Source organism: Glycine soja, chromosome 3 (assembly GCF_004193775.1).
Source record: "Glycine soja cultivar W05 chromosome 3, ASM419377v2, whole genome shotgun sequence".
Taxonomy (NCBI): domain Eukaryota; kingdom Viridiplantae; phylum Streptophyta; class Magnoliopsida; order Fabales; family Fabaceae; genus Glycine; species Glycine soja.
In genome coordinates this window covers 42,459,595-42,478,620 of record NC_041004.1, presented here as the reverse complement: position 1 = coordinate 42,478,620, position 19,026 = coordinate 42,459,595, and the positions used below count along the sequence as shown (strand labels likewise).

Here is a 19,026-nt window from a genome sequence, read left to right as displayed (position 1 = left end):
GAAAAGTAGCATGGAGCCATGAAGTATCTTTAATTTTGCTTTAGCATTATATATCCGTTAAGAAACAAGTTCATGATCGATCGACGGGGACAAGAAAACCATAGCTAGCCCATTGCAGTTCTTTTTATTTTGTTTGTTTGTTTTTTCTTGGCTGCTTGAGTAATGAGCTCCACAAGATTCATTAGGTTTCAATATACAGTCTTACCTATTAGCAAGAAAGAATTAATGTGTTTTTTCTTCATTTCTTTTCCCCCCTCAAATCACAGTTGCTGCTTTCTTGTAACGGTTAAGTGTGTATATGTGTTTGGGTAGCCATTTGCGTTTACAAACAGAAGTAAGTCAAAGCATCCCAATCCTTACATTTCCGTTGTGTTTGGGGTGTCTGTCAGAATTGTCTCGGAATTTGTGCAAACATATGTTTGAGGTCAGGCATAGGAAAACCAAGCATGCTCTAAATGGTGGTACGTGTTTGGTGAGAATTATAACTCCAAACTAATATAAAAAAACCCACCATGTCATAGACAGCTGCATGTTTTTTTTTTCTCAAGCAAATTCATTAGGCTTCTTGTCCTATCCTATGCCAGAGTAATGGAAACATTATTTCTAATTCTATCATGATACAGTGACAAGAAAATGTTTATTGAATATTAAAACGAGACAACGACATTTCTCTCTTTTAATTTTAGCAAGTATTTTGGGACGTATTTTTCAGATGCGTTTGTATATATATCTGAAAAACAAAAAGTAAGCGAGATACTGATATACAATATTAATTTCTTTTATATTCAAATAATGACACTATATATACATCAACAAGTATATTGAATTCATAATAGCTAAACTGTAAAGCTAAAGCAATTAGACAAGAGATTTTAGGTATAAACCTTTCATGAGCAGCCACACGTGGCATTATTTAGATCTCCTTAGAAAAAATGAATTTAACTAATGAAATTAAGTACACAGCTTGTCGAAAACAGAAATTAAATGACAAAAAAATAGGTTAGCTGAAGTCAAAAGTTATTTTGGTAAAGTAGATTAAAATTGTAATTTAATATCTAATTTGTTATTGAAAACAAGTTCATATGCTGTGTGCACTTACGAGAATTGATAGAGAATTTATTTAAAGTTTTAAAAATAATATATGAATGGTATAAATTATTTCGATTTATTTAACAAATTTTATAATTAAGATTCAATTCCAATTTTCAACCTTCTGCTTGATAGTTCTCTTCCTTTCAATGAAAGAAACACGGAATAACACACCTGGAAAAAATAATACTTTTATCCAATAAGTCACGCTGTTAAACATATTAAGAAATACATATTTAAAGCAACATAGTAATCATACCACTCTGCTATAAGTAATTAGAAATTTACTATTATGAATGTGAGAGTAATCTTATTCTTAAGATGGTTATAAACTGCTACACTTGACCTTTTCCAAGCTTGAAAGGCCCTCATTAGATGATGTCGCTAAACCTTATCTTTTTTCAATTTTCTTCCGCTAACAATGGCCGTAATACTGAAACAATGACAACGAAGTTATTGAAACGTGGAGACAATAATATTAAAGAGTTTCTTAGATGATTTAACCTCTAATGTTATATGGTGGCGGGCCATGTGGACCACCATTTCATTATTTGTTTAGGTGGTTTAGTAAGACAAAGCCTATATGCACAGTTTATATATATAGTGATTCTTAAACATGTACAGTAAAATGACCCCGCCAAAAAGCATGCATAATAATAAAAATAGGTCCCAAGCAGAGAAAAAAATAAAGGGGAAAAAAGTGACAATTCACTGAAAAAGTTGGGGATGGATAGGGCGGAGAAGCGATTAGCGAATGGTTAGTGTACACCTCTGATGTCTTATTCTCACATGTCATGATCATGGATTCATCATCTTGATTGGTCTCCTTGTGAGTAATGTTTGTCATTCCCTTTGAAATGGACACACAAATTAAGAGACTAATAACTAATTAATAGATACACCACGCCACCCTCTTCTACAGCTGGCCTACGTCAAAACAAAACATTCATTTTTGCTGCTGTGGAGAAGTTGGCATTAATCTTGCAACAAGTCGATTAGGTATGAATTAAAGTCGCCCAACCAAAATACTGCACTTAGAATTGGCCTAAAACTCACATATTGAGAAAAAAAGCAATTAAGTATCGTTAGCACATTAATTAAAGAATAAGAAAGATACTCCATTTATTATTGAAGAAAGGATTACTTTTTATTCATGTGATGATAAAATTGACGGAGTTTACAAGTTGATTTAAACTCGTTTGATGAAATGTAAGATTTAAATTTTAAATTTTGAGTTCTGAACATAAATCTTTTTAGTCAAATTCAATTATTGTTTGATATGGACTTACTCCACAAAACTCCCCAAAAAATGATCTTTTCCCTGAATTTGAACTTCATTTTAGACTCTTAAACTGAATTGGGTTATTTTATTGATATGTTATAACCCGCAATTTGTATTAGATAACTCTTTTTTTTTACATCTCTTGTAACAAATTATAAATTATTATAAATATAAATTTTAAGATGTTTATTATAAAAAATCAACAAATCTACAAAATTACTTTTTATTGCTTTTCAATGTGTGTTTGAATGAGTTTTATAAAATTAATTACGAGTGAAATTGATTTTGTAAAACTATTTTTAATATTATGATTTATGTTTAAATATTTTTATTATAAAAATAAGTTAAGAATAAAATTTAATATAATTTTTTATTTAATATATATCTATTTAATTTTTTTAAAAATCACAATTAATTTTAAATATAAAATTAATTTTAAATTTTTCTCTTGGACGTGAATCTGAATAAATAAATATTTGTCCAAAATTAGTTTTAGACTAAAAAAAAATAAATTTTCCAATATAAAATCAAAGACACACTTATAAACATTGGAGAGGGAACGATAATTCACGCAGCAAATTTGATTCCAAACTACCACTTGACAATATTATGAGAGTACATCACATTGCAAAAAGTCATACCCTATTTACAGAAAATGTGATCAGCGTATTTCTATCCAAGTTTCAAACGGGTTTTATTATTATACATTGATTCATGAATTAATATACTAATCAACAAACTAAAATATCGGTATATTAAGTTAGACTTTTACCTAAAAAGAAGGTTAGACATAGATGTTGTTCAGGACTTGTGTCCTCTTTGGAAGTGAATCAGGAAAGAATAAAAAAACTTGGAAATAAATATTTAGATAGGACTCAAGAGTTGAATAATATATCTAGCACCTGATTGGCAATGTGTGAGGTGGAAAGCATTGCCTGCCACACTACCAGAGTACCATTGCCACCTCCAAAATAGTATATTTTTTTATCATCCTATTCTTTCTTCCAACAATATTTATTCTATAAATAAGATGAATCAACATTTGAATTCTGAACATAAATATTTTCAATGAATACAAATCATCCCACTTGTTTCCCTTCAAAATAATAATAATAATTCTTTCTTACATTGTAAATACACATGTACATTTCTTTCTCTCTCTTCATCTCCACTTCACCCTAACATAACCATTTCCAACAACTATCTCTTTCTTTTTGTTTTCTCTCATATGACATGATTCATCTCCGAAGGGAGGCACAGTAATGATGGTCACGTCTCACCTTCCGAGACCCTTTTCTTGAAGGAAACTCTACTCCACCAAAACCTTGCCTTTTCTTGGTGAAGAAGAACAAGAAGAAAAATACCAATAATAACAACAACAATAATAATAAATATATTATTGTTGTTATTGTTATTAAAAATTATGACGGAAGTGCTTCAGTTGCCTTCATCCTCAAGCTGTTCGCGTCGGCCATGTGGTGGTCTCACACCCAATGATGGGTCGCACCCAATTCCCCTTATTAACGCTCCCACTGTGGAAGAACAACAAAGTGTGGAAATTGAAGAAGAAGAAGAGAAAGAAAGGGAAAGGGAGAGGGATCAGCTTTCTATTTTGACCCTTTTGATTGCTACGTTCAGGAAATCTTTGATTGGGTGCAGCACTACTACATCTTCTTCTTCTTCAATGGAGATTGGGTGGCCTTCCAATGTGAGACACGTGGCACATGTCACCTTCGATCGCTTCCATGGCTTTCTCGGTTTGCCTGTGGAGTTCGAACCAGAAGTTCCCAGGAGACCTCCCAGCGCTAGGTAACTTGGGGTTTCTTCAAAATTTAATCTTTCTTCGAATTTTGTTGCCCCTGGAATCGGGCTTTTTTTTTTCCTCTAAGGTGTGGTTCAAATTTAGTCTTCTGAAGTGGGTTTGGTTCATCGTAACAAGTGAACAGTATGAGAAAAATGAGAGGCAGGGAAAGATGGGATTGGTTCATTGATCTAGGTGCTTTCTTAATATTATGTATCTGGTGGATGCATACTGAATCGTATTATCCTGTTGAATGTTGATATATTTTAGTTACTATTTGCAGTGCAAATGTTTTTGGAGTTTCAACAGAATCTATGCAGCTGTCTTTTGATGCCAGAGGAAATAGTGTTCCTACAATACTGCTGTTAATGCAAAGACATTTGTATGCACAAGGAGGCCTGCAGGTATTTATCCTAGCTCCTATGTCCTTCCCTGCCTTGTTGGTGAGAATCTAAAGGTGTTTTGAATTATTAATATGCTTCTTGAACATATAATGCGAGTTAGTGGATGAATAATTTGTACATTATTTTACCATGTTTGCTTTTGATTATACCAGAAACCTTTTGTATGATTTGTTGTTTAATTTAAATTAGGCTTGAATCTTGAAATTGAAACTTAAATGTATACATCCAGGCTGAAGGAATCTTCAGAATTAATGCTGAAAATGGTCAAGAGGAGTTTGTGAGGGAACAATTAAACAGAGGCATAGTACCAGATGGCATTGATGTGCACTGCTTAGCAGGTCTCATAAAGGTATTACTATTTTTTTCCTTTTCAAAATCACTCTCCCTTTTTTTTCTCCCTATATAATTTGAGATTTATTTGGTCTTGGATTGTTGGATTCCTATTTGAATGTTTTCTGGGTGAATTTAATAAATACACTAATGTTAATTGTTTTCCTTTTTTTAACCATGGGGTTGAGTGGTGGATGCATTAAAGAGGCCACTAACTCATTATGGCAACTATATTAAAGAGATTATTTCATTAATTTTGATGTGTTTGTGTTCCTTCATAGGCTTGGTTTAGAGAACTACCAACTGGGGTATTGGACCCTCTTTCGCCAGAGCAGGTGATGCAATCCCAGTCAGAAGAAGAATGTGCTCAGCTTGTGAGGCTTCTTCCTCCAACAGAAGCTGCTTTGCTAGATTGGGCAATAAACTTAATGGCAGATGTTGCTCAAATGGAAAACTTGAACAAGATGAATGCACGCAATATTGCAATGGTTTTTGCTCCAAACATGACTCAAGTAAGAGTAAATCATTTTCTATTGTAAATGTAGTATACAGTTTTGCTCTTAGCCCCAATTTTTGTTATTGAATTCGTAAAAGTCAACCTCATCTTATTGGATATAGCATCAATGAGTGGAACAAACATTTTGATATCTTTTCGTTTATGTAATATAGTCCAATAATCCTCTATTGAAGGAATAAAAAAAATTGGTGAAAAAGATATACGTTATTAGTTTTTTCACCCTTAACAAGGGTTCTGGAGATTTTTGAAGATCTGGGAAAACATACTGATGTAAAATGGGCTAGTAGTTTTAGGATTTAATTTTGAAATTGAGGCTTTTCTTTTGATACTATTTGTTATTTTGGGAATTTATTGTATGTTGGATTATCTTATAAATTATTCCAATCTAGAATAAGGTTAGCTTATTATGTTGTTTGGTTATGTTGAGTCTATAAGACCATCATTGTTAACATTTGGCATGCCTTTTCTTCATAATTATAATATTGAGCTTTTCTTTTCTGGAGAGAGTATCCAATACCCCGGTAAGAGGAGTACTCTTCCCTAGAGGTGTAGTCTAAACTCATTGTTCTAAGTCACATGCTTGTTGTGGAACAGCTCCTTTAGATGGTCAGAATGTTTATTCAAAATGGCATGATATGTTCAAATTAGAGAAGTGAATGGGGAACTTGGAAAATCATTTTTTTTTAAATTCTGGTGAATATTTAGAAAATTTCCCACTTTAGTACTATATAAAATCAGCAGTGGTCTCTTGCATTCCTAAAATCTTTTTCAGTTTGCCGTGTAAAATTATTGTCTTGGTCAAAGGTTATAGTGCAATAACAGCATTTCTGATTGACTCGGGTCTGTGTGTGCATGTTCCTTTAATCTTGTTTCTAGTGCTGTTCTGTGGTTATGATTAATCTATGGTGAAATTACAGCAATTCTTTCTCACGTGTCTCCTACAGATGGCAGATCCTTTGACTGCTCTGATGTATGCAGTACAAGTCATGAATTTTCTCAAGACTCTTGTGGTGAAGACACTGAGAGAAAGAGAGGAATCTATTGTAAAATCAAATCCTGTTCCAGACCTTAATTCTTTTGACGATGATGGGAACCATAGCAATTCAGAAATGCTTGACAAGGAGGACAGTGAAAATGGAAATGATTGTGGTGATGACGATGAAGATACAGTGTTTGTCACTGCAGAGCCTTCTCAACAAAGCCCTAGTCATCTCACTGAAGATGGCTGTGAAACTGAAACCGAATCCAAAAGTTTGCCTACATCTACTGAGAATTTTATTTCAAGTGGGAATAGGTTGGTGGTTGACAGTTGTCCATGCACTTTTGTATCTCAAATTTGCTCTTTGGCAATTGGACTTCAAGACTGTGGCCTCGCTACCGGGCAGACAAAAGGGGATCAAGCAAAAATTTGCAGGAGCAAAAGCCTTCAGTTGAGTACTTACGATACAGACAAGTGTTCCAGAAAGGTGATTGAGCTTCCAGTAAGCGGAGCTGCAGAGAAGAACTGTGGAATGGCAATTATTGAGCGCATAAATTCGAGAACAGAGTTGGCTGAAGCCTGGCGTTGAAAGGCATCTGATCCTTTTATCTTGCTGTCCGAGGGACAGGATGAAAAAAGAAAAATGGTACTCCCATAATGTTTTCTGCAATTGTGATTTCAGTAAATATGGACCCCTTGTGAGTTGCATAATTGCTGATGTCATAATGGAGAGCATCCATCATCCATGTACTGGGAGCACCCACATAAGCTCCTTTTGGGAAGGGAATGGAAAGGACAAGGTGTAAAGGGAATGGTCTCTATTTGTGTTTCCACGTTTGGAAATGCTGGCTACTGGTTTGGTGTGTGTTTTTCTGTTATTGTTTCTGGGTGAGTTGCTTAACCATGTTTCTTAATTCTATGTCATTAACCATGCAGACTTCTAACGTTTTTCTTTCTGCTCCTGAAGTATAGAATTTAACGAATTCAAAGTTGTTTGTCCGCCTTGTTCAACACATTTTTGTATTGATGTTTAACAGTTTAAGGGAGAGTGAAATGGTTTGAACAGATGAAACATGATGGAGTGAAATAGAAAATAAACACCATTTTAATGTATGGATATTCTTATGGCGTTTTGGAAAAAAAATAGTTTGGTCTCGTATTCTCAAGGAGAAGAAAATGATGGAATTGGATGAGAAAGAACTAGCCACGTGTTTGGTTCGGAGTTAAAAATCACGACGTGTGTAATGTGTTAAAAATATCTAGTTTGGAGGTGGTAATTTGACGTGAGTATTATTTAAACTGTCACAGAACCAAATATGTTATAAATGTATTTTGTCACGTTTCGAAAAGCAGTTTGTGCGAAAACTATGGAAGCCGGAAATACAAGACATCAACCAATTCAGTCAGCAACATTCTTTGTAATAATACTAGTATTCTTATAACTGCATAAGCTACATCTTAAATACCTATAATCAGAAGCTAAGCTAAGAAAGGGAGTGTGTTTTTACGGGTCTGTCATATTTAATTGTTTTTTAAATCAAATTTTATGAATCTTACGTTATATTTAATTTTTAATGATTTTTAACTAAAAAGAGAATGTACTTAATCAAGTGTATTTCTAACACTTTTCTTGTTAGTATTTGTTTTTTTATACACATTATTATAAGGAGTATTTCCAATCATTCATTTCCATTAGCCCAGTTTAAATTCACCATTTGAAGGCATTTAAGGTGAATTTTTCTTTTCTAATCAAGTTTTCTCGATATAATATACACAAATATTCAAACTTTTACTTGATAAGCAGGGCACATGGTTATAATATTTAAATTCAATTTTTACGAATAAAAAAAATTCAAATTTTTTACTATTTATTTAAAGAATTTTCAGTTATTACTTGATCAATGATTTATTAAGTGTTAACTTGTGAATATTAATTAAAAATAATATATGTGAAATTAATTTTTTCTTAGTTTCTTTTAATATATATTTTTCATTTTTAATTTCTTAATTAAGTTTTTTTTTATTTTTGTTAAAAAAAATAGTTTCCATTCCAACATAAATGGGCACTTTATGAATAAAGTAATTTTTTTTTAGACAACATATTTTTCATCCATTAAATATAATTTTGATTTGTAAAGAAGAAAAAAAATTGATTGTTTAACTTGATTTATTCAGTATAGTTTCACAGAATCCTTGTAATTGAAATTGTTAGATCTCTCAAGTCTCAAATTATATCAGCAACCTAGATGAAGAGTTTAGATATAGGGAGACAAGATATTAATTAAAAATTAAAAATGGTTAAATTATAGATGCATGGCACGTGGACACATAGTTGAGTTGTGTTGTGGGTGTGGATAGAAGATAGAAAGCACAGAAGCTTGAGAAGTTTGTGCAGAGGAGACGACATGGAAGCCGTAACAGGCTCCCACCATTTTTCCACTCTCTCCCTTTCTTTCTCTCACAACAAAACCTTGCGCTCTTCTTCTGCCAAATCAATCAGGCTTTCCTCTCCTTCGACCAACGCTTCCTTATCTTCCAGAAACTGGTTCGCGGTAAGTACGTTACTTACTTACTGTTTGGAAGCGCGTTTAGCAAAAACACGTTTAGTGACAATTAATTTGGCAGAAAGAGGTATGGGGTTGGGTGAACTCCAACTCCAAAGGCGTCGCCGTGAGAAGGTACACACGCGGAGTGGTGGTCAGGGCTGAAATGTTCGGCCAGTTAACAAGTGGCCTTGAGACTGCATGGAACAAACTCAAAGGAGAAGGTATTATATTATGATATGAGCAGATTTGTTACTAGCTTATTTGAATTTATTATTGTTTAGACTTTAGAGTGTTAAATGTCAATGAGCTGATTTGTTTGTAGAGGTTTTGTCTAAGGAGAACATTGTGGAACCTATGCGGGATATCAGGAGAGCTCTCTTAGAAGCTGATGTAAGTCGCGTTTTTAACTTGTATGTAGAACTAGAAAACCGTTTTTGAAAACACCAGGTAAAAGAATATGGTGTATGCATGTTGTGTTTGCAGGTTAGTCTTCCTGTTGTCAGAAGGTTTGTGCAGTCTGTCAGTGACCAGGCTGTGGGTGTTGGTGTCATTCGTGGAGTGAGACCAGATCAGCAATTGGTTAAGGTAAAATCATTTAGTTCCACACTCGTCAGAAGCCAAGGTTTTAAATTGCGATGCTTGACATTGTGGCAAATTGAGGACAAACGTGGTCACAATGTGGTCCTGGAGAGTCCTATAACCTTAACATTGCAGCTGAAATCACAGATCGTTTTTTAAAACTTTTACTAGCATTTCTATCATCTTTAAATCACCATAAGAAACTCTAAGGTGCAAGCCCACCATTTTCTTGCAATGTTTCAATTTGTGCTAGAAATTTCAATTTCAGCCTCTCAAAAAAGTTTTTAGTCTCCAATGTGTGTGTTTGGTTGCAAAGGTTCATTTGAATTCAACTGATTTTGTCTCTTTTTTTTTTTTTTTTGTGTGTGTGAGCGGGGGTGAAGCTGCATTTGAAATTTGTGGCATGGAATGCACCATATAACTATTGCACTATTGTATTTTATGTATATTTTTGGTTTATCTTGATAATATGTGTATAGATCAGATTTATCTGAGATGTTGATCTATATTTGAGTACTGAATGAAATGGTTATTGTGTTGATCATTGGGTTTTGCAGATTGTACATGAGGAACTTGTACAATTGATGGGTGGAGAGGTTTCTGAACTGGTTTTTGCCAAATCTGGGCCCACTGTCATTTTATTGGCTGGACTTCAGGGAGTTGGGAAGACAACTGTTTGCGCAAAGTTGGCAAATTATCTCAAGAAACAGGTGTCCTTTCCATCTTCTTCCCACTTACTCTACTCCTTTCTTGTAGTTTGTAGTTCCTGCACCTTATTGAAAGTTTGAAGCAAATCATATTAATTTATCTCAGGGAAAAAGTTGCATGCTAGTTGCTGGGGATGTTTACAGACCTGCTGCTATTGACCAGCTTGCTATTTTGGGAAAACAGGTACTGGAAGTCTGGAATTTTACGTCATTGAAGTTTATCATTGTATTTTTTGAGAAATATGCATCCTTTAAATATAGCCATCAGTGTCATTTTAAATTTTGAATTGAAACTTTTGTATGGAGCCCTCTGATTTCTGTTGTTACTATTACAAAACTGATGAAGAGTGTATTGCAGAAGAAGTGATGTGTTTTATGGGCTGTTATGCATTTGTTGTTAGGCAGTGCTTTAGCATCTAGCTATATTTTCTTCTCCTAGGCATTTTCAGTGTACTTAATGATCTATATTAGGCTCTTAAAATATGGATATTTTGTAACCAAGTGATTCAGACATCAGAGACACCAACAGCTAATTAACACTGTTTGACTTATCTCTTTTTCTCTTCTCATTCTTACATCTAGTCATATTTATAATTAGTTGTAGCTTGTATCAGGTGGATGTGCCTGTCTATACAGCAGGTACTGATGTTAAACCTTCAGAAATTGCCAAACAAGGTTTAGAAGAGGCAAAAAAGAAGAAAATTGATGTTGTTATTGTTGATACTGCTGGTAGGCTGCAGGTGATTCTTTATGGGATTGGAAATATTATAATGAATAATTATTTCATTTTTCTGCTTATTCTTGAATTATTTTTATTTTATTGATCACGTTTGTATTTCTTATCAAACAGATTGACAAGACAATGATGGATGAGTTAAAAGAAGTGAAAAAGGCATTGAATCCAACAGAAGTGTTGCTAGTTGTGGATGCAATGACAGGGCAAGAAGCCGCAGGTATTTAGAAGTGTATTTTACTCTTTTACATGCATAGAGATCTTTTCTATAAATAATAAATGAAAAGAAATCATTCATAATTGTAAAATGATTATAAATTAATGATTATCATATTATTGATCTGTTTCTTTTGGCTTTGGTATAATTTTGTGCCTTATGTAGCTTATCAGTTATTATACTACAAATAAACCATTCCAAAATTCTGACACTACTCTTTTCTTTGTACAGCGTTGGTGACTACTTTCAATCTTGAGATTGGAATAACAGGTGCCATCTTGACAAAGCTTGATGGCGATTCAAGAGGTGGAGCAGCTTTGAGTGTCAAAGAGGTTTGCTTGCATAATCTTAGCTTTCGTAAGATGTTTTTATTTTGTATTTAATTTTCAAACATTTCTGCAGCCCTGCAATTTGTTCTTGTCTGAAGCAAAGTTTACCATTCTATACAGAATTTTTAACATTAAAAACTTTTGAAAGCTAGTTCCCTTAATTTACAAGATGTGACTAATAGATGCATGATGATAAGAGATCCTATCATCTTTGCTGTTTTTGTCTTTTGTGTGATGTGTTGTGTCAATGATGCTGACACAAGGGCACAAGACTAGAGATCATTAAGAACCCCATTTGATGGTGTTAAAATCCCACATCAGCTAGGAATATAGCTATAATAATTCTTATAAAACCTGGCAAATCTCCGCATTTGGGTTAAGTATCAAAGTGTATCCAATCAGCTTATTTTGATAAGCTTTTTGATGAAGATCATTGAAATAAGGTTAAAAAAAGTTTAGAAAGGTCATAAGCTAGCCCAAATAAGCTCTTCCAAACACCCATCTAGTCTATTTCTCTTAGTTTCTGTATCCAATCAGCTTATTTTGATAAGCTTTTCGATGAAGATCATTGAAATAAGGTTAAAAAAAAGTTGAGAAAGGTCATAAGCCACTTCCATAAGCCCAAATAAACTCTTCCAAACACCCATCTAGTCTATTTCTCTTAGTTGCTCAACCTTCATCAACTTCTATATGTTTTATATCTGAAATAACAAACAATTTTTATGGTATCCTAGTTAGTGTTAACCTAGTAGGTCTGCCTGGAATGTATTTCAAAAAACATAACAGCCTGACAATGGAATGTTGATGAACTCTTCTAGGGTAAACAAATTGTGTCTACTGCATCCTACCTCTCATCTTCTGAATGTATGTGCCTTGGAAAATGTTACTTGCAGATTTTCTCATGGAGATATACTCAGTAACCCCTATATCTTTGTGCCAAGTACTCATGATTTATTGGAGGATCTGTGTTTGCAATGTACATGCTCATGAATATATTATAACCACATTAAATTTGGTACGAGTGGCATATCTAAATCTAATTCATATGACTCCTGGATTTCAATGCCAAAATATACTACTGATGCTGCATTTAATTTGTGAATATATAGATTTTGGTTTGCCCTCAGCTATGGGAGGTTTTTCTATATTTAATTGATTTTTTGAAGTGATAACTTTTGCACTTTGTTTGGATGAAGGAAAAATAGGGTGGAATAAGCACATTTGGAATTGTGAAGTGATTATATAGTCCACCATTTTTAGTCTCTCTCCTTTCTCTCTTATATTTTGTTTAATTGGATAGTTCAATGATGGCAGGTATCCGGAAAGCCAATTAAACTTGTAGGACGGGGGGAACGCATGGAGGATCTTGAACCTTTCTACCCTGATCGGATGGCAGGACGCATACTAGGAATGGGAGATGTTCTTTCTTTTGTAGAGAAGGCACAACAAGTTGTAAGTCTCACTGTATTCCTATTTTGTTATTGCCACAAAACAAAAATAAAATATTCAATTATTAACCACATTCATTGTAGATGCGTCAAGAAGATGCTGAAGAATTGCAAAAGAAGATTATGAGTGCAAAGTTTGACTTCAATGATTTTCTAAAGCAAACCCGTACTGTTGCAAAAATGGGTTCTGTCTCTCGTGTCATTGGAATGATTCCTGGTATGGGGAAGGTATGAGATCCTGCACATGAATTATACTAAATATTTCTATTCATGACGGTTTTATCCTCATAGCAATTGCAAACAAAGGAGGGAGTTATGAGACAACAAGCTCCCAGTTTTGGTTTATGAACCTTAAAATTCAGCATTGCTAGCATTTGCGAACGTTTCTTGATATTTGTGGTTTTGATTCAGTAGATGTTATAAAACTTATATAATATCATCTGCATGCATACAGGTTACTCCTGCTCAAATTCGAGATGCAGAGAAGAATTTGCTGAACATGGAAGCAATGATAGAAGCGATGACCCCTGGTCTTTTCTTTCTACTGATCAATGATGTTACATCTGTTGAATAAAAATTGCTCATATCATCTTTATCTATGTGATTTTTTTTCTTAACATGGGAGTATCTCTAGTAAATAAAATACTTTCCTTAGCAATGATAGAGGTCACATGCCGCATATGTTGATGACTTGCATTACTTGGATGGCTCATGTCCTTTGATCAATCACTCTTGCTTTTACTACCAGTGCAGTTATCTATCAGCAATGATTGTTTTTCTGTATTTTTGAAACTCAGTTGTTACTGTTTTGTATTTTTTTAACCCAATTCTTTAATTGCGTGTTTTAAGTGAGACATTTAGTTGATACCTGCACACTGTCTTTACCCTTTAGTTTTCCAGTTTTGCAATCAATACTTAATCCATTATCCCCTAGGGTTCTAGTCAACTGTTGTTTTCCATGAAGATTTTTGGCTTGAACGAGACATTTACATGTATAGGCTTCAAATGGAGTTATTATTTGGCATATTTTTGTGGTTCTTTTTTTATTATGTGTATTGAGATAACATAATACATATTCTGTGCTATGTGTAAGCACATCTTCAACGAGCAAATGGTCATTACATAGAATTCTTACAACAAAATTGACAGAAACACTCCAGGGCCCAGATTCCCTTGGTTATCAAATGATAAAAATGCTATTTTTTTTTTGCTTTTTTTGTTATTGTAAGGAGAATTAACTTTGTTATTTTACCCTACGTTTTTTTTAGCCTAGATTAACTGATTTTGCTAACCAACCTTTCTTGTTTATGTCCAGAGGAGAGGGAAAAGCCAGAACTGTTGGCAGAATCCCCTGTCAGGAGGAAAAGGGTTGCTCAGGATTCAGGGAAAACAGAGCAGCAGGTATGTAGAATGATTTTTCTTTCGAATTTAACCTTCTCTTAATGACCTTAGAGGCTGTGGTTTCTCGACCAGTGCTTCACTTCCTAACTTAGAGGAATGTTCATCAATAATATCAGGTAAGCCAACTTGTAGCTCAACTTTTCCAAATGCGTGTTCGTATGAAGAACCTGATGGGTGTAATGGAAAGTGGATCACTTCCAACACTTAGTAATCTTGAGGAAGCGCTTAAAGCAGAGGAAAAGGTGATTTCGTTTTCTACATATATGATATTTAACAATTTTTAAGTTACTTTATTTTATTTTTGAATTGACTGAGCTAGTTTATGTAAAATAATACTAGGTGTTAAAAACCCTCATCTATAGGTATCCTTTGGTGGCCATTCACTAGTTCAATGTAGCTGTAACATGTCTGCCTTGTTATGCTTAAAATTTGTAACTGCCATGCATTCAATCCATGCCATGAGATGATTTTGGAATAATCCTAATCCCTTGATGTCATTTCCATGTTTCTTTTATTTTGATTGGAGGTGCAAGACTTTTAGGACCTTCTACATCTTTTTTACGTAAAAATATCCTATTGATGTTATGAAGTCATTTGCATTTCTGGACTTCCTGAAAAAAGAAAAAAAAACAGAGAATAAATACAGCACATAATTGTATATCTTGAGCCTGTATTTGCATGTGCATGTTACTTGTCATAACATTTAAATGATTTCTGATTTCTGCGTTCTGGCTGTATCAGGCTCCTCCTGGCACTGCTAGGAGGAGGAAGAGATCGGAATCAAGGAGTGTATTTGGGGACTCAACACCAGCAAGGCCAAGTCCTCGTGGTTTTGGGAGCAAAAATTGAAAATCCCTAAAGGGTTTAACACACAACAATATAATGGGAAGTCTGGATCAACAGGTCACCAGTGATCAACTTGTTTGATTTAGCTTTATTCAGCTAAAATAATTCTTTACCATCATTAGAGCAATTCATATAGCTCCAACTTGTTTGATTCAGCTTTCTTCGGCTAAAATGATTATTTACCATTATTAGTTCAATTCATATTGCAATGAATGAGGGTTGTCCAGGAGAAAGATGTAATTTAGGCAGAGATGAGTCGTATCATACATATGCGGGATATGTTGTAAGGAATATGCGTGTCATTCTTGTTCTTGTACAACTCAACTTTGTATCTTGGCGTGGGAGTGGAATGTTACTCATAAAGACCGTCCAATATTTTTCATTTGATCTTCTAACTTACAAGCCTTACTTTGTCCCCTTGTACGTAGTTCTGACTTTTGAAAATGCATGCAGTGGATGACATAAGGCACAATGCTTGTAAATGTGTTAGAAGCTTAGAAAATATAATCAAAAGCTATTTTAAATCATTTATTATCAAATCAACCGTTTTCTTTTTTAAACAAATTTATTCTTTAAATTTATGATAAATAATTTATATTATGATATAAAATTAATTTTAATAATTGATAATTTTTTAAAAAATATATTGAAATTATTTTTTTAAAATGAAAAGGATAGATTAAAAGAGATAAATAGTTTAGAAAAATCCATAAGAATAAAAGACGTTCTCGTTGAAGATTTTTAAAAAAAATAAAATTGGTCTCATTATTATTCTATTTTTTTCTTTATATGAACTAATTTTAAAATATATTTTTCATGTTGGGATAAAATTTGAATTTAACCTAAAACTATCCTAAAGGAGAACCTGTGCTCTATGGTTGCTACTTTTTTCTCAATGTTCTGAATTCAAAATTCAATCAGCATTGAACATTGAATATGTAATCTTATCATGATATTGCTGAAAATAGTTATAAATTTTCGTGAAAAATCTTGAGCCGCATATAAGATATTTTCTCGCAACTTGTGTCAACTGTTGGTATATATGAGCTAATTTTAACTTATAAAAAGTTTTTTTTCTATTATCTTCTCCTAAAATTCCTTTTAAATTTCTTAATAATAATAAAAAGTTTATACAAATATGCTTGTGTAAGAAGGCCCATGCCAAAAGCCTCCTGACACTGCCGAGCAACAGTGAATTTGGCCACCATACCATACCATGAGCATAAGGGCGCGCGCGCGCAAAGGATTAGGGTTTCGAACGTAGCGCTTTTGGAGCTTCCATTTCGATTTATACTTGCGCACGATCAGGTACTTTCGCTTCTCTTGCTGTAGCTCTTAATAATGCACATTTTCGCAGGCTTTACTTTCTTTCTTTTTTATCTCGTAATCTTGCGAAAGAGATTGAAGAAAAGAAATCATATACAGTTAATTTTATTGATTCTCCGTGGGATTAACTAGGCTATTCTACGTAGCGCATCATTCTCATGTGAAATTTCATAGTAAAGGATTTCTTAGGGAGCTGTAACATTGTTATTCATATCTCAAATTATTTGAGATAATATGTCATATCTAAATCTCCAATTAAACCTAGTTAAGGAGGGAGGGCTTTGGAGTTGAATGCATTGCTCGTTTTTACTGAAAGGAGAACCCGCGCTCTCTTTGGTTGCCGCTTTTTTTCTGTGTACTGAATTCAATCAGCACTGAGCATTGATCATTGAGCATTCAGCATTGAGCAGGTAACAAACCATGTTTCATACTTCTTTACATTCACTTTTGTCTCTTGAAATTTGTTTGTTGTGCGCGTCTCAAATACTATTTTCATATTGATAAACACTGTCGTCTTCATACAAATTAATTGAGTAATTTTTGATAGAGTTCAATTAATGGCCAAATGAGAAACCCCCCAAGTTTCGTGGTTGAAAAGCGATGGAATAGAGAAGAATCAAGTAAATTGACATTACTCATGATTGTCAGACTAATCCTGCCTTCATTGTACCTGATTATTAACCATGAAGCCCTCTCTATTTAGTGAACAACAATTGTAGATAGTTTTGCTTGTAAAATGGAATAGTTTACTATTGTAGCATGGTCTGCTATTTAGTGAACAACAATTGAAGATAGTTTTTCTCAGTTAAGGAATATTTGAAATTTGAACCTGAGTAAATTATGAGACACGATTTGTGTAAATGAAAGCCAGTTGTTTCATTTGATTGTCAAACTGTTGTGGAAAAACCTGCACATAACAAGGATTAAGATAGGAAAAAAAATACAAAAACGCACTAGAGATTGAAATAGCAAAAGACAGAGAATTTAATATGGTTCCACACCTCTTGCCTATGTCTACGGAAACGCAACAAGTAATGATAGTTCTTTCACTTGCCAAAGACTTTCTCACATCTCTTCTATTTGGGATGATGTCTCTTCTCTTCATAAGGACCTCCCTTTTTTATTGATGTGGTACAACTCCATTCAATAACGGATAACTGCAAATTTATTGCCTGTTATAATTCCAACACCTTTGAAAATCTCCATCTCCTTCATCCAAAGTTGAATGCCAAATTGCCAAAAGTCGGAATAATAATTTGATAACATTACAATTCATAATGCATTGGAACCACAAATTCAAAGGTTTGAAATTTTGAATTGTCTTTCTCAGCACAAATTAATTAAAAAAGACGCCTTTTTCTTACCATCAATTCTTGTTCTGTGTGTGTAGGTGTGTTCTTTTCTGTATTTAAATCAAGTTATCTTGTTTATTTTGCAGAGTATGGATATATCAAATCCTGCAGCCTTAGTCAATGCGGAACTGTTGCACTTCTATGTTGGAAGAAGGGTAAGGATCGTGGTGCAGGTTGTGCGATCTGATGGTGGAGTTGTCATTGGAAAATCAACAGATGAGAAACAACTAGTTGTAAAAGGATCACCCCCACCTGCTGCTCCTCTTACAACTTTTGTTGAAGTTTATGGTCTTGTTAACAGTGATAAGTCAATTGGTGCTGAGATATGGACCAATTTTGGTGATGCCATCGGTATTGTTTTCCCATCCCATTCCTCAAATTGATTTTGACATATATATGGCTATGAAACAGATGGAATAGTTTTTATCTCTTGTCATTGTTATTAATGACATTCTTAAGTTTATGAAGCTGTGGACTCTGATGTATTTTTTTCCATGTTGGCAGATATGGATAGCTACAATAAGCTTTGTCAGCTCGCAAATGGAGAATTTAAACACTTGTTCCTGTGAGTTCTAACAAGCTTGTCTGATGATACAGAGGCCTTTCTATCATTTGGAATACTAGAGGAGACATAATCAATGTGTTGGCAACAATGTTTTTCATTTTTTTTTTCCTGATATAATGGTGACAATAGGGTTGATCTTATGTAAAAATGTAAAAACTACCCAAGCCCATCAGCACTAGCCCAATGGACAATGGTCACAGTCCTAGTGGCTTAACTAGCTGCAATTTTTTATAATTTGTTTTGGATTCTCTTGGTAAATATAGTTTTTACTGGTTATAATGGAGATCTTTATCTTTTTGGGTCATGTGAAATGGAGATCGTATTTTGGTTTTTAAAACACTTTCTTTCTCTTCAGTTTTTATGATTAGTATTAGCCCCAAAGTTGACTTCTTTCAGAAGATAGGTTGAGAAGTAGATTGTTGATTTACTTTTTACATTGGCTATGAATCTGTGGCGACTTTATTAAGTTCTCAGGGCTATCCAGCCTAGTGCTGCAGTGATAGCATTTTACATCAGATTCTGGCCTTTCATGCTTCAAAGGCAGCTGATGCTCGTCTGCACTGAATTTTGTGAAA

The 19,026-nt window shown here is 33.8% G+C and overlaps 3 protein-coding genes across 4 annotated transcripts; all 3 read left to right on the top strand.

Annotated features, from left to right (window-relative positions):
• Window positions 1-3,485: 3,485 nt before the first annotated feature.
• On the top strand, window positions 3,486-7,467 carry LOC114407217 (rho GTPase-activating protein 5-like). The gene is made up of 5 exons (XM_028370247.1): window positions 3,486-4,180; window positions 4,456-4,576; window positions 4,806-4,925; window positions 5,188-5,418; window positions 6,368-7,467. The coding sequence occupies exons 1-5, from the start codon at window positions 3,795-3,797 to the stop codon at window positions 6,989-6,991; spliced, it is 1,482 nt and encodes a 493-aa protein (XP_028226048.1). The 5' UTR covers window positions 3,486-3,794; the 3' UTR covers window positions 6,992-7,467.
• A 1,283-nt stretch (window positions 7,468-8,750) lies between these two features.
• Window positions 8,751-15,603, top strand: LOC114407216 (signal recognition particle 54 kDa protein, chloroplastic-like). Its single transcript, XM_028370246.1, has 15 exons — window positions 8,751-8,954; window positions 9,028-9,169; window positions 9,271-9,338; window positions 9,432-9,533; window positions 10,085-10,237; window positions 10,341-10,418; window positions 10,849-10,974; window positions 11,085-11,187; window positions 11,416-11,516; window positions 12,828-12,965; window positions 13,046-13,189; window positions 13,416-13,491; window positions 14,277-14,362; window positions 14,479-14,604; window positions 15,104-15,603. The coding sequence occupies exons 1-15, from the start codon at window positions 8,808-8,810 to the stop codon at window positions 15,209-15,211; spliced, it is 1,698 nt and encodes a 565-aa protein (XP_028226047.1). The 5' UTR covers window positions 8,751-8,807; the 3' UTR covers window positions 15,212-15,603.
• Window positions 15,604-16,337: 734 nt separating this feature from the next.
• On the top strand, window positions 16,338-18,762 carry LOC114407215 (replication protein A 14 kDa subunit B). Of its 2 annotated transcripts, none has more exons than XM_028370245.1 (4): window positions 16,338-16,516; window positions 16,805-16,944; window positions 17,973-18,237; window positions 18,391-18,762. In XM_028370245.1, the coding sequence occupies exons 3-4, from the start codon at window positions 17,976-17,978 to the stop codon at window positions 18,453-18,455; spliced, it is 327 nt and encodes a 108-aa protein (XP_028226046.1). In that variant the 5' UTR covers window positions 16,338-16,516; window positions 16,805-16,944; window positions 17,973-17,975; the 3' UTR covers window positions 18,456-18,762. The 2 variants fall into 2 exon arrangements, with proteins under 2 accessions (XP_028226046.1, XP_028226045.1); XM_028370244.1 differs by having other exon boundaries at window positions 16,800-16,944.
• The last annotated feature ends 264 nt before the right edge of the window (window positions 18,763-19,026 follow it).

Coding starts and splice junctions, on each gene's coding strand:
- LOC114407217 (XM_028370247.1), top strand. CDS start 3,795: ATGACGGAAGTGCTTCAGTTGCCTTCATCCTCAAGCTGTTCGCGTCGG. Junction 4,181..4,455: donor AGGAGACCTCCCAGCGCTAG/GTAACTTGGGGT, acceptor TACTATTTGCAG/TGCAAATGTTTTTGGAGTTT. Junction 5,419..6,367: donor TTGCTCCAAACATGACTCAA/GTAAGAGTAAAT, acceptor TGTCTCCTACAG/ATGGCAGATCCTTTGACTGC.
- LOC114407216 (XM_028370246.1), top strand. CDS start 8,808: ATGGAAGCCGTAACAGGCTCCCACCATTTTTCCACTCTCTCCCTTTCT. Junction 11,517..12,827: donor CAGCTTTGAGTGTCAAAGAG/GTTTGCTTGCAT, acceptor CAATGATGGCAG/GTATCCGGAAAGCCAATTAA. Junction 13,190..13,415: donor TGATTCCTGGTATGGGGAAG/GTATGAGATCCT, acceptor GCATGCATACAG/GTTACTCCTGCTCAAATTCG.
- LOC114407215 (XM_028370245.1), top strand. CDS start 17,976: ATGGATATATCAAATCCTGCAGCCTTAGTCAATGCGGAACTGTTGCAC. Junction 18,238..18,390: donor CAATTTTGGTGATGCCATCG/GTATTGTTTTCC, acceptor CCATGTTGGCAG/ATATGGATAGCTACAATAAG.